At 59.7% G+C, this 11,967-nt stretch overlaps 2 protein-coding genes across 9 annotated transcripts; both read right to left on the reverse strand.

Annotated features, from left to right (window-relative positions):
• Positions 1-1,111: 1,111 nt before the first annotated feature.
• UBL4A (ubiquitin like 4A) lies at positions 1,112-3,754 on the reverse strand. Its single transcript, XM_030305738.1, has 4 exons — positions 3,654-3,754; positions 3,366-3,471; positions 2,958-3,172; positions 1,112-2,839 (listed from the first exon to the last, which is right to left on the reverse strand). Exons 1-4 carry the CDS (start codon positions 3,699-3,701, stop codon positions 2,729-2,731), a joined length of 480 nt encoding a protein of 159 aa, XP_030161598.1. The 5' UTR covers positions 3,702-3,754; the 3' UTR covers positions 1,112-2,728.
• A 648-nt stretch (positions 3,755-4,402) lies between these two features.
• SLC10A3 (solute carrier family 10 member 3) lies at positions 4,403-8,141 on the reverse strand. Of its 8 annotated transcripts, none has more exons than XM_030305499.1 (4): positions 7,136-8,141; positions 6,789-6,867; positions 5,712-6,206; positions 4,403-5,624 (listed from the first exon to the last, which is right to left on the reverse strand). In XM_030305499.1, exons 1-4 carry the CDS (start codon positions 7,252-7,254, stop codon positions 4,635-4,637), a joined length of 1,683 nt encoding a protein of 560 aa, XP_030161359.1. In that variant the 5' UTR covers positions 7,255-8,141; the 3' UTR covers positions 4,403-4,634. The 8 variants fall into 8 exon arrangements, with proteins under 8 accessions (XP_030161359.1, XP_030161357.1, XP_030161360.1 ...); XM_030305497.1 differs by having other exon boundaries at positions 4,403-6,206; positions 7,136-7,291; positions 7,413-8,140; XM_030305500.1 differs by lacking the exon at positions 6,789-6,867 and having other exon boundaries at positions 4,403-6,206; positions 7,413-7,446; positions 7,805-8,140.
• Positions 8,142-11,967: the final 3,826 nt, after the last annotated feature.

Here is an 11,967-nt window from a genome sequence, read left to right on the forward strand (position 1 = left end):
GCCCCACCCGGGACTCCTGAAGCTGCTGGGGGAGGGGAAGGGCAGAGCAACTGGTCATAGCAGTTGAGCTGAATCTAACGCGGAGGGAATCAGGCAAATCCAGACTCTGGGACATTCTACAAGACAACTGCCCTGGGCTCTTCCAAAACTATTATTGCTTGATTGCCTACGGAGAACGGAGAGTTTTGAGAGGCGAAGGCGGCCTCCTGCGTCCTGTTAAAAGTCTGCCTGAGTGCTGTCGGCATCGACTGAGGCAGGCTGTGGCCTGCAGCTTCCTCCCAGCCCTGCAGCACCCGCCCCCTCCCGTCTTCCCTCCCTTGCCTGCCCATCACCGCCCACTTCTGCAGACAAGCTTCCAGAATGCGGGATCCCCTGTCACCAGCACCACCCTCTCTCCTCGCCAGCCTGCAGCTAGCTGCTTCTTGCCTCCCAACATCACCAGCGACCATCTTGTTACTAATGCCTCTTGGCAGTATTGGACAACCCCTCCTCCTTTCTGGAATGGTATTGTTGGCCCGTCATCCTGAGCTTTCCCTGTGGCTCAGTGTCGGGATGTTCCTTGGCCTTTTCTGCATCTCCTGTTCGTGGAATGCTTCGAGGCCCGGTCCTCTCTCCTCTTTGCCGGCTACACTCTCTTGGAAGCCCCCTCATCTGTCCTCAGAGACTCTAGGACATCCTGTCCACACCTAACGCCTGAACGTCACTCTAGGAGGCCGCACAGGGCTTGGGGTCCCAGTCAGCTCTTCCATCAGGCTCCCACCACGCATCCTGAACACCTCGCTCCTGCCTCCGTGTCCATCCTGATCTCCCGGCTGAGTTCCCAACCCCCGTGTCCAACTATCCACTCGCCCGCTCCTCATCACCAGAGGGTTCTTGTGGCTCCTGAGTCATGAGGCGCTGGCACAAGGGACTCAGCGACCATCTCTAGGGTCTGGCTGAAACGCGCATCTGTGTCGCACCCCTGCAGTAGGCAGTTGCTGCCCCAGGCCGCCATCCAGCCCTGGCTTTGGTTGAGAATCCCCCGCTCCCTCCCACAGCTCGTGGGTACCCAGGGGGCTGCCCTCCCACCACCCACCCCACCCCCGGCCAAAATCATCAGAACGGGACGTGCTTCTGACCAATGAAAGATAGCGTTTATTGGCTGGGGGCGTCAGAGAAGGAAGCTACACCGCAGGCCGCAGGCCGAGGCGGTGCTCCCGGCTGGGTGCGAACTAGAGATTTGGCAGAAACCCCAGGCCGCCATCTTCAGATCCTGAGGCAGCAGCCTGGGGTGGAGAGCCAGAGGGGAGGCGGGAAGACACTAGGCGTTTGGTGAAATTGTTCATCTGCTGCCAATATCCCGGGGACTTCTCAGTTCTGTAAACGGTTTCCTTTATCGTTTAGACCAATTTCTTTCATGGTTAAACCAATCGTTGGAAACCGAAAGCAGCCTGGCTAATATTGTTCCTTTCGGATACGAGTCAGTTTCACGTTCACCTTTAATGGGATTCAAAATTTCAACAAACGTTTCCTGACTGAAAATAAGACGGGAGCATTGGTAAGTCACACGAGCTGCTGTACTCCCAGCTCTCAGGCAGAGCCAGGGACTTGTCTGCTCTTCAAAGCCTGGGGACCCAGCGTTCACCCCATGAGGACCAGGCAGGAGAGTGGCTTCCTTCTAGCCTCGACCGACCTAGGTGTCCTCCTCCAAGGAGCTGGTGACTAGATGACCTCTAGTGCCCGCACATCAGGCAAGGTGGGAGGCTCGGTGCCACCAGCCCACGCTTCTGCCCCCTTCCCAGCACCCTGAGGTTTCCCTTCAGGCAGTGAGGGGTGTGCAAAGTGAAAGCCCCTGTACGTGCGGCAGGGGAAGGGGTCCACTTCCACACCGTGGGTGAGTGCAGGGTGTGGGGGCCTGTCCAAGGCTGAGTGACCTCGAGTCAGTCACCTGTCATCCCTAAGAGGTGAGAAATGCCCATGTCCAGGCGGAGACAAGCAGAGGGAGTAGCGAGGGGCTGTGACGCGAAGGGCCGGGCCGTCGCATTTCTGGGCCACGCTTGGCCATTGCTCCATTTGGGGCCTGCTTACAGAGCGTGGGGTGGACGGAGTGGTGCAGGCCCCTCCCCCCAGGACTGGGTAAGAATGAAGGAAATGGAGGTTTCGAGAGTGGCCCTCACTGGGCAGAGTTAACACCTAGGGACCCACGTGGCACAGGGACTCGTCTGAGGTCATACCACACAGGTCCGTGACTCCCCAGCCCGCTTTTCCTTGTCGAGCGCCCACTGGCTGTGGCAGCGGAAGGGCAGCCCGGGGCTGGCTGTCACTTGACCTCCTGCCAATGCCGCACCTGTCAGAGGTCAGGTGACAGGATTGGGCAGCAGGCGCCAGCAGCTTCACTTCTCAGGCCTCGAGAGGAGTCGCTAGAGGATTTGTTCTCAGCGGGCTAAACAAGATTTGCCAAAGGCCGTCTGTCGGAACCCTTCCGAACGGTCCCTGTTTTTCCTGGGCACTCGGAGGCATTTTTAGAATCCGGCTGGACTCAGATGCTGGCTCCCTCACTTCACTGCTGGGAGCCTCGTCGTCTTACCTTTTGTGTGAGGCGTGGGAGCAAACCCAGGCAAGAACCAGGCGTGGACACCCAGGTACTGCCAGGTATTACTATTATTATGAGCCAGACTGCGACGGGAGAACACGTTTAATGCTACATGCAGCTTGTAGCCTGGCTGGGCTCCTCCCCGCACCGGGAATCTTATTTGGAGAACCCCTTCTCCATGGCTTCAGTTACTTCGGGGTGCAGAAAGCGGCTAGCCAAGCGTTCGATGTCATCCAGCGTCAGGCGGTTCAGGGACCTCTCGTAATCCTGAGGAGAGAAGGCCAGGAGGATTCGGGGGTGCCAATGGGTGGGGGGTACGCTAAGACAGAGTCAGGGCACGGGAGCAGCCGGGCCGGGGGCGGATGTCCTGGGCTACCGTTCTCACCCTCTGTAGTTGATCCAGGACTCTGCTGGCATCTGCCGCGCTGAAGTGGCGGGCCAAGACTTTGGAGATCAGCTGCCAGGCCGGTGGGGGTGGCGGCGGGGCCTCGGCCAGTCTCCGGGCAGCGCTTTCTTCCAGTAACACCTTCTCCAGAGGTTTGACCACTAGGTTGAGCTTGGAATTGGGCCCAACGCTGTAATCGGAGAGTCTTTTCCCATCTGCCAAAGAGAGATTGATGGAATCGTTACGCGCAGCGCAGCTCTGCGGCATCTGTCTGAGGAGGGTTCGGTCACCTCCCCGAAGGTAGAGTGGCCAGCACTCCAGCCATCACACTGCTCCTCGGGCTCGGCCTGGGCACCCCGTCCCCTGAATTCCTGCGGGGCTCCCTGGGCGTCTCCTCTTGCCGGGTACCTGCCAGGGCCTTGCCCTTGAACAGCAGCCGCTGCTGGCGCACCGGGACGTTCAGCTTCTCGGAGACCAGATGTTTCAGCGTGGACACCGGCTCGTCCTCCGACACCTGGCCGGGCCGAGGGCAGGAGGCAGGAGTTGAGGCCGCGGCCCCCGCAGACTGCGGCTCTCCCGGCCGCCCCCTCCCCCCCCCCCCCCGACCCCCAGCCCGTCCCCGCCCTCGGCCCGACCCCGCGCCCAGGGGGTGGTGAGTGCCCGAGCCGGCAGGCCGGCGGGGGCCCGCGACGCTACCTGCAGGCTGCACTCACGGCCCTGGAGCGCTTTCACCGTCAGCTGCATGGCGGCCGCGGCGGCGTCCACTGCGGCCGGCGCGCGCCCCACCGCCCCCCGCTGCGCGCCGCCGCCCCGGGCGCGCGCCGGAACCGCCCGCCGCTGCCGGAAGCAGCGCGAGGGGCGCGCCCCGGCCCCGCCCCCCGCCCCGCCCCGCCCCGCGCGCCGGGGCCCGGCCCCCGCCCCCGGCGCCGGAGGAGTCACCTTGGCGTCTGGCCTGGCGAACGCCGGGGCCGACGGATTCGCCTGCCACGGGAGGGAGGAGGAGCGAGTGGGGCCGGATCGGCTTCGTCGGGGAGCTGGGGTTTGGGAGGGGGGGGCCGCCCCCGGCCGACTGACGGGCGAGTCGGCGCGAACCCCGACTCTCCCTCTCGGGAGTCCACGTAGTGGCCCGGCCCTGCCAAGCTTGCCCCACTGCTCGCGGGGCCTTCTGCCTCCTCTTTTCTAGTCTGGCCGCAGAAAACTGAGCTTGGGAGCTGGCCGCGGAGCCCGGCCTCTGCCCTCATTCTCCCACGCTCCTTCTAGAACGGCAGGGCCCACCTCTCCCAGAGAGGGGATGCGTGGGGAGGGAGAGTTGAGACAGAAAGTCTGTGCACGGGTCACCACTGCCACCCACGCCAGTCCTCCACCCTGGCCCACATCTACCCAGCCGCACCGTTCCTACCCCACTCCCCAGGCCCCAAAGGTCAAAGACTGGGAGGCACCCGAGCTTGCTTCTCTCTTTTATTGAAATATATTTTCTGAGCAGTGCCCACCTACCTAACTCAGCGTGGCCTCTTTGGCACTGAAAGCTGGAGAATAAAAAACCGGTAAAAAAAATAAGCCTGGATTGTTTTCTGAGTGCATAGTGCATGAGAGCCAAAGGCCTTTGGTACAGGAGAGCTGTGGGGGCGGTGGCTGGAGGCCGCAGGCGACGCGTGGTGGAAGCTGGACCCAGGGGCCTCAGGGGACTGGGCACAGGCTGCTATAGATGAGGTGGCCAACAACCAAGGCCAGCATCTCCGAGGTGCCGCTCAGCGCTACAATGAAGGGGGCCTGGGAGGCGTAGTCGGCTTGAAGGCGACGGAGGGACAGCTGCAGCATGGCCAAGGCCAGCAGGCTGTTCTGGACCCCTACCTCAATGCTGACCGTCCGCCGCTGTGCCGCCGGCAGCTTCAGGCACGTGGCCAGGCAGTAGCCCACCAGGAGGCCGACCAGGGGCACCGTGAGGCCCACCAGCACGATAGGGAGCCTGACACCCGCCAGGATGAAGACCCCCATGCGGTAGGCCAGGAAGAGGCCACCCAGGAGCAGCACGAAGCTGAAAGGCTTGATGACGTGCAGCAGCAGCTGGGAGAACTTGGGGAGCTTGGACCTGATCACCACGCCGGCTGCTATGGGGATGGCGATGAACAGCAGGGTCCCCAGGATCTTGGAGATGGGCACGTGGAGCGTTTCATGGATGCTGAGCAGGCGGCTGTAGACGGCGGAGGACAACGGCAGGAAACCGGTGGCAGCCACCGTAGAGATGAACGTCATGGAGATGGCCAGGGTGACGTCCCCTCCGAGGAGGAGGCTGAAGAGGTAGCTCCCCCCGCCGCCGGGTGACGAGCAGGTGATGATGAGGCCTAGAGCCAGGGCCTTGGGCAGCACGAAGACCTTGGCCATCAGGAAAGCATAGAAGGGCATGACCAAAAACTGGCCCAGGAGGCCCAGCAGCATGGGCTGGGGGCTCTGCAGGAGCCCTTTCAGAACCTCGAGTTCCACTTTGCACCCAAATGAACACTTGTTGACAAAGATCAGAGGCAGGAGCAAGTAGAGAATCGGGTTCTCTGAGAAGTGGACCAGGTCAGCGCCGAGGGTGCCGGGAGCATCTTCGGCAGGTGAGACCTTGATGCAGAAATCTCTCCGTTCCTCAATTAGCATGGGCGGGGCCTCATGGGGGTCCAGGAGCTGAATGAGGAGCGGGGCTAGCCCAGGCAGGCCCGAGTGGATGCTCACCACGAAGCCGCCCCCACCGCCCCAGGTGATGGCACTCACATTCTCGATGGTCAGCACCTCCGTGTCGAGGGAGGTGACCCTCAGCATGGGGCCAGGCCCTGTCCTGTTGCCCTGGCCCGGGTACTGGCTCGAGATCACAATGATGCCCTCGCTCTCCTCTGGGAACTCAAACTCCATCACAGAGCCGTCCCCAATGCTCAAGTATCGGCCCCCTGTCAGGGGCACCCTGTGGCCCAGAGCTGTGCTGAGGTTGGCACTGGCTGTTCCCCTGGCCCCCAAAGGCAGGCTGGCCAGAAGCAAGGAAGCCCTGAGCATGCCTAGGGGGCCTCGGCAACCGCCACCCCCTCCCAGGCGAGGCCACCACTGGGAGCTGCTTCTGCCCCTCCTGAACACCATGGCTCTTCGCTGAGGACAGTGTGGCCAGGCCCTCTGTGGCTTAGGAGAACAGCCCCGCTGGTGCCGTTGGGCCGTCCGGAGAAGGGTCCATGGGCTGGGCCTGGCCCTGTGCTGTGCTCCTTGATGGCAGAGCTCTTCCTGAGGACAGACGGGACACAGAAAGGTGGCTGGTCAGGGTGACCAGCTGTGAGGCCGGGAGCGAGGGGATCGGTGAGCCCGCCTGCTGGGACACGCAGCAGAGCCCCTAGACCCAAACCCTGGGACAAGAAGGCAATGGCTAGTGTTGACCCTTAAGTGCCATTTGCCTGTCCCCTCCTCCAGCGTACCTGCGCCGAGTTTCCCATCCCTCGCCCACAGGGGCCACCTACACATAGGAGTTCCTGTTCAGCCTGCTGATCTCCCTGTGCTTTTCCAGTACGGTGAACATGCAGAAATGTCCTGATACCAAGGGACTTGGGAGAGCCACCCCGCAGTCCCATCACCACTAGCCTGTTCCCCGCGGGCTTTGAGCTATAGAGGGGCCATAGCTATACCACAACCAGGATGAAATCTCTGAAAGGCTGCGTGGGGATGCCAAGGAGACAAGTCTGGTGAGAGCAAAGGGTGTCTGACTGTCACCTGCCAGGCAGAAAGCAGCTGGCAAAGGGGCGTGTGCGGTGGGGCCTTGGGGGCTGATGTCTACCATGGATGTGGAGTTATGAATGGTGCTGCAGTGGCTACCTGGCCTACCCTACGCGCGGACGGTGGTGAGATGGGGGTCCTGGGATGGGGGGCAGGTCCTCTCTCTCCAGGGAGCCTGCTGGAAGGGGAAGCAGGAGGGGGTCAAATAGGACCACGTGCTTGCTAGGTGCTTTTCTTCCTCCTGTCAGAGCTCCAACTCATCTGTCCCCAGAATCTGAGCTGCTAGAAGCAGTGTGTCACATCTGAGAGGCTCTGCTCAGGGTCCAGAGCCCAGAACTTCCAGTGGGACCTAGTGTTTCCAGTGGGGGAAGGTGCCTCGGGATGGAAAGAGGTTTGCTTGCTTCCTCTTCTCAATTTGGGCTGTCACCAGCCTGTAGTCACATCACCTGCTGGAACTGGGGCAACCAGGATGGGGCCACAGTGGTTTATCATCACTACTGTCGTTTTCCTCTCGGTGCCTGATTGCAGTGTCCCAGTCCTGGAAGAGGCTCTGGCCTCTCGACATCCTATCAGTCTTTGGCCCTGTCCCCCGTCATCTGAGCCTGGGGAGCAGGGGAGGTAGGGTGAATGGGCAGGTTAAGCAAAAACTCATCCCTGGAGAGGTCCCCTCTTACCCGCTGCATGCCATGGCCTCTGCTGCTTTGGAGTTTGGGGGTCACTTACCCTGGAGGCCTTGGTCCAGCTTTGCATCCCACTGCTGAAGAGGGAGGCAGGAAAACCAGAGGGAGTATGAGAAGCAAAGTGGAGGGGAGTCACAGGGAAAAGATGACAGCACCCAGGACTGAAGCCACCGGGGTGGTGTGATGGTTCCTCCCTCCAGGAGGGAGGAGGCTAAGGGCCATCCACCCTGTCCTTCCAGTACTGCTGGCGGCTTTGAGTCACTGCAAGAGAGGTCTGGCCCAGATCCCACACCATTTCTGCTTGAGGGGCTGGAAGACTTTGAGCAGATGCACCCCAAGGCAGGGGAGGGAACCCTGGGCCGGCCGCTTTTTCCACACAGGCCGTGAGTTCGGTGTTTGGGCAGTTGGCATTGCCGACCCGGGGCTCCTCCCTACCTGGGACTCCGGAAGTTGCCGGGTTGGGCACAGAGCTCGAGCGCGAACCGAGGAGGGAGGGGCGCGCCGCCGCCGGGCTCTCGCTGTCGTCCTGCAGTCGGCAGGCGGGTGACCCGTCCGGGCGGTCCCGGGATCGCGCTACGGGCCCTCACGCCACCCCCAGGCCCTGCGGCCGCGCCCGTCGGGCCCGGCCGCCCGAGCGGGCGAGCACGGACCCGGGCCGGCGCCAGAGGCTGCGTTCCGCCCTCCCTTTCCGGCCCAGAGCGCTCACCCGCCGCCGCGGCCCGGGAGTTTGGCGCCGGCGCCAGCGCCTGCCGGCCCGGCGGACGCCTGCGAGCTGGGCCCGCCGGGGCCCTGCCCCGCCCCGCCCCGCCCCGCCCCGCCCCGCCCACAGGGGCCCCGGCCCCGCCCCGCCCCGCCGAGGCCCCGCCCCTCCCTGCAGCGGCCGGCTCACCTCTAGCGACCGGGGCCGGTTCCGACCGGATGTGACGTATCCGGGAGCGACGAGTCGGCGCGGGCTCGAGGCCCCGGATGCCTTCCGGGTCGTGGTTGGTCCACGCCGTGGTTGGTCCACGCCTGGTCGGGCCCAAACGCTCTGCGACCCCTGGGGGCAGTGGGACACGGGCTTAGCCGCTAGCAGGGCCGGATCGCCAGCGGGCCGCCGGTGGTGGCGGGAGCCCAGGGTCAGGCGCCGCCTATTCCCACCTTTCTTCGTTCGGCCGTGGACCCAGTGTCTAGTTCCACACTGTGGGACATCAGGGGGCTTGTCCGCTTTTCAAAACTTTTTTGGCGCCAGCAGCAGGGTCTGAAGGCCTCACGGACAAGGAATAGACAATCAGATGGCATAAGTTGGGCAAAATGGGGAGACAATAAGCAAGTGCTGAGTCTAAGGAAACTTGCATGTTCCGAAAGGCTGCTGGAAGAACTTGTCACGGCTGTGATGGAAGCTGGTGGCCCCCAGAGTTACAGGTACTTGCCCACGGCAGGTGCACAAGACACATCGTTGAGAACGTAACCAAAACAAAACGGCATTTGTATTTTAATTTTTATTTATTTTTAACGTTTATTTATTTTTGAGACAGAGAGAGACAGAGCATGAACGAGGGAGGGTCAGACAGAGGGAGACACAGAATCCGAAACAGGCTCCAGGCTCTGAGCTGTCAGCACAGAGCCCGACGCGTGGCTCGAACTCACGGACCGCGAGATCATGACCTGAGCCGAAGTCGGCCGCTTAACCGACTGAGCCACCCAGGCGCCTCTGTATTTTAATTTTTCAAGTACAGAATAACTTTAATAAAAATCTGTTAATTTAAAAAGTAAAAATATATTAAGTTTAAACTTACTTAAATACATTTTACTTTAAAATTTGTATTTGTGTGTGTCTTATAAAGTTCAGATTGGTACGTGTGTACGATATGTAAACAGTTAAACACATGGTTGGGGTGTATGCTTAAGATGGTTTGATTTATGTCAGTGATCAGAAACATTCAGAGGCCCTAGCTCTAGGCTGTTGTTTAGCCTCAGAGGACCAGTAAGGCATAAGCCGTGTGTGTGTGTGTGTGTGTACTTTGTCTAAGAACATCTGCGTACTGTCCCTCTCCAATGAGGTTGAGGGAGTCCTGATGGAAGCAGGGTGCAGTTTGCAAAAGGGCAGTGGGGGTGGGGCCGTCGGGGACTGGGTATTACTGGCCATAGGGAGAGGAGGAATGGGTCAGCCAGAAAGGCAGGGGAAGGAAAACCTAAAAGACTTGTCCCCCCTGGAGGAAACCTATGTTTTAATCATTCAACTAAATGGGAATTGGGGCCAGGGGTCAAGGGGAACAAACGCAGTCAGAAGGCTGCTCCCCGTTATTGTCAGTCGCTTCAGCACTCCCTGAAAAGCCAGAGTGGGCTGGTGGGGGGTCTGGCATGAGGGAACTTGGCAGCCTCTACAGGAAAAAGGGACGGCTAAATTAAAGGCAAGAGAATGTCATCTAGACTGAGAGAACATACAGAGCAAACGACAGTGACAGCAGTTCGGATGGGAGACCTGCCACTGTACTATGTTATAGAGTCACGATGGTGGCCCTAAGAGGTGTGCTTACTCCTACTTTCCTCCTCTCCAGGCAGGTTTGTCCGGGGACACTGTGATAAGTATGCGTGGAAGACGTGTTCTGTACAAGTATGGCATGCACTTGCTATTTACAGCGAAGTGTAGCGACAGCGGTCATTTTTGTCTACCCAGCATCAGCACCTCAATCCCTCCTCCACATTTGGTACACAAGGTTTGCAGGGGAATCACCCCATGTGCTAATGACATTACCGGGGCTAGAATTACTGTGGGCGTTGGGGTCTGATGTGGGAACACTAGTCCCCCTCTTTTGTCATTGCTTATTTTTGCTTATGTCCGTTTGACTCGGGATTCTGGCTTTTAAAACAAAGGGTGACCTAACTCTGGTAGGTGGGAGTGGGATTTCGGGGCAGGGGCACCACCCCGGTGGAGGAGGGCTGAAGGATATAGAAAGGTTTACCTCTACTTTGGAAAGTTGGGCAGGCTCTACCTCACACCACCATTGGCTTCGTAGCCTGTGTTGGACCAAGTGGGGGATAAAGCTGGGCTTAGTGCTTCTATCTCTGTGACTGTGGAGACTCCTAGTGAAGACACGGCCCCCACCCCCGCCCCGAGGAATTAGGGGCCATCGCTGGGGCTTGGTCCTGTGTCCCCAGAATGTAACACGGTCCAGGGCAGGGCCTTGGCGAATGTTTGGGGAAGGTCAGGCAATCACAGCGGTGGTTTGAGAGGCCTCCCAGGCTTGCAGTGTGGACCTTCAGTGGCATTCAGTTTCATTCGGGGCAAGCTATCAACCTTGAGGAGCCCCACTTACCTGGCTTCCGACCTCCTGGGCTCAGCGGGGACTTTTAGCTCTTCTGTGAATGGGGAGAATGACAGTCCTTTCTTGCTAGGGTTGGCATGAGGCCCACGCAGGTAGTAGGTGTATAATGGGAATGCCAATGGGGGAACTAAGGCGATATGGGCTGTGGGGGTGCAGGTGAAACACTGGGGCAACCCCACAGGTACGTCGGACCTCATTATAGTGTCTTCCCTCCCTTGGGGGACATTTGAAACGGTCTATAATAAAAGATTTAAAAGTGGATCCACGTACGATACCACAGTGGTAGACACACATCATTACACATTTGTCAAACGCACAGACTGTTCAAAACCAACAAGGAACCCTAACGTCAACTCTGGGGTTCAGGTGATGAGGTGTCAGTGTAGGTTGGGGACCTACCTGTGCGAACTCTCTGCACTTTCCGCTCATCTTTGCTGTGCATCTCTAACTGCTCTAAAAAAGCACTTGGCTCGGGGTCAGGCTGGCTGTTGACTTCTCTGATCACCATCTCCCGGGCAAGCACCCGGGCTCTTGTTGTCACCACCTCCCTGATCTTTGAGACAGCCTCTCCTCTTCTGCCTGCTCCATAAATACTTCCCTTTCTTGACACTTTGTTCACACTCCGGTAGCACTGACCTGTTAGAAGGTGGAGGCCCGGGAAGCCTGTTTCCAGAGTAGGTCTCATTAAGTCCATCGCCACTGCTACGGCCCCCTCGAGGCTGCCCGGCTGGCTCCTGGATTCCCCAAACTGAGGAAGTTCCAAGTGCCTTTCCCCCTTTCCCTGACCACTTCTTTGCCCACGGGATGTAGCATTCCAGGAAAACTCCTTAGAGTTTCTTGTTGGTTTTCACTTAACGAAGGGAAATAGAACTGTAATCCTCAAGAAATGCCAAATAGGTCACATGACTTGGGCTTCAAAGCCTTGATCTCAAAGGCATCCAAAGCCAAGGGCTGCAGGTAGACACCCTAGCTCTTGAGGGAGTCTGAGGGGAGTGGGGAGGCACCTGGGCTGATTTTAATCCCCATCCCTGTCTCTACCCGCCTTTGAGGTGTTCGAGGGAGTTGGTGGGTTTCCTGCTCCCCCAGAGGGTAGAGCCCTCTCTCCTGGGCAAGGGTACAGGAATGCCAGCTGGGGAGCTGCTCTGCTTTCTGCCTGTGTCACATCTCAGCCACCGCAGAGACTGTCAGCGGCAGGAACCCTGGAGACAAAGTGTGTCTGCTAAGGCTGTGGGAGCAGGTTGGCGAAGCCTCAGGGACGTGTCCCTCCCCGCAAGGACAACGCTGCCCGAC

This window comes from Lynx canadensis, chromosome X, assembly GCF_007474595.2.
Source record: "Lynx canadensis isolate LIC74 chromosome X, mLynCan4.pri.v2, whole genome shotgun sequence".
NCBI lineage: Eukaryota > Metazoa > Chordata > Mammalia > Carnivora > Felidae > Lynx > Lynx canadensis.

Coding starts and splice junctions, on each gene's coding strand:
- SLC10A3 (XM_030305497.1), bottom strand. CDS start 7,254: ATGTCGAGAGGCCAGAGCCTCTTCCAGGACTGGGACACTGCAATCAGG. Junction 6,868..7,135: donor GGTTGCCCCAGTTCCAGCAG/GTGATGTGACTA, acceptor TTCCCCTTCCAG/CAGGCTCCCTGGAGAGAGAG. Junction 6,207..6,788: donor CCGCGCGTAGGGTAGGCCAG/GTAGCCACTGCA, acceptor GTCTGTCCTCAG/GAAGAGCTCTGCCATCAAGG.
- UBL4A (XM_030305738.1), bottom strand. CDS start 3,701: ATGCAGCTGACGGTGAAAGCGCTCCAGGGCCGTGAGTGCAGCCTGCAG. Junction 3,472..3,653: donor GCCGTGAGTGCAGCCTGCAG/GTAGCGTCGCGG, acceptor CGGCCCGGCCAG/GTGTCGGAGGACGAGCCGGT. Junction 2,840..2,957: donor TCCTGGATCAACTACAGAGG/GTGAGAACGGTA, acceptor TTCTCTCCTCAG/GATTACGAGAGGTCCCTGAA.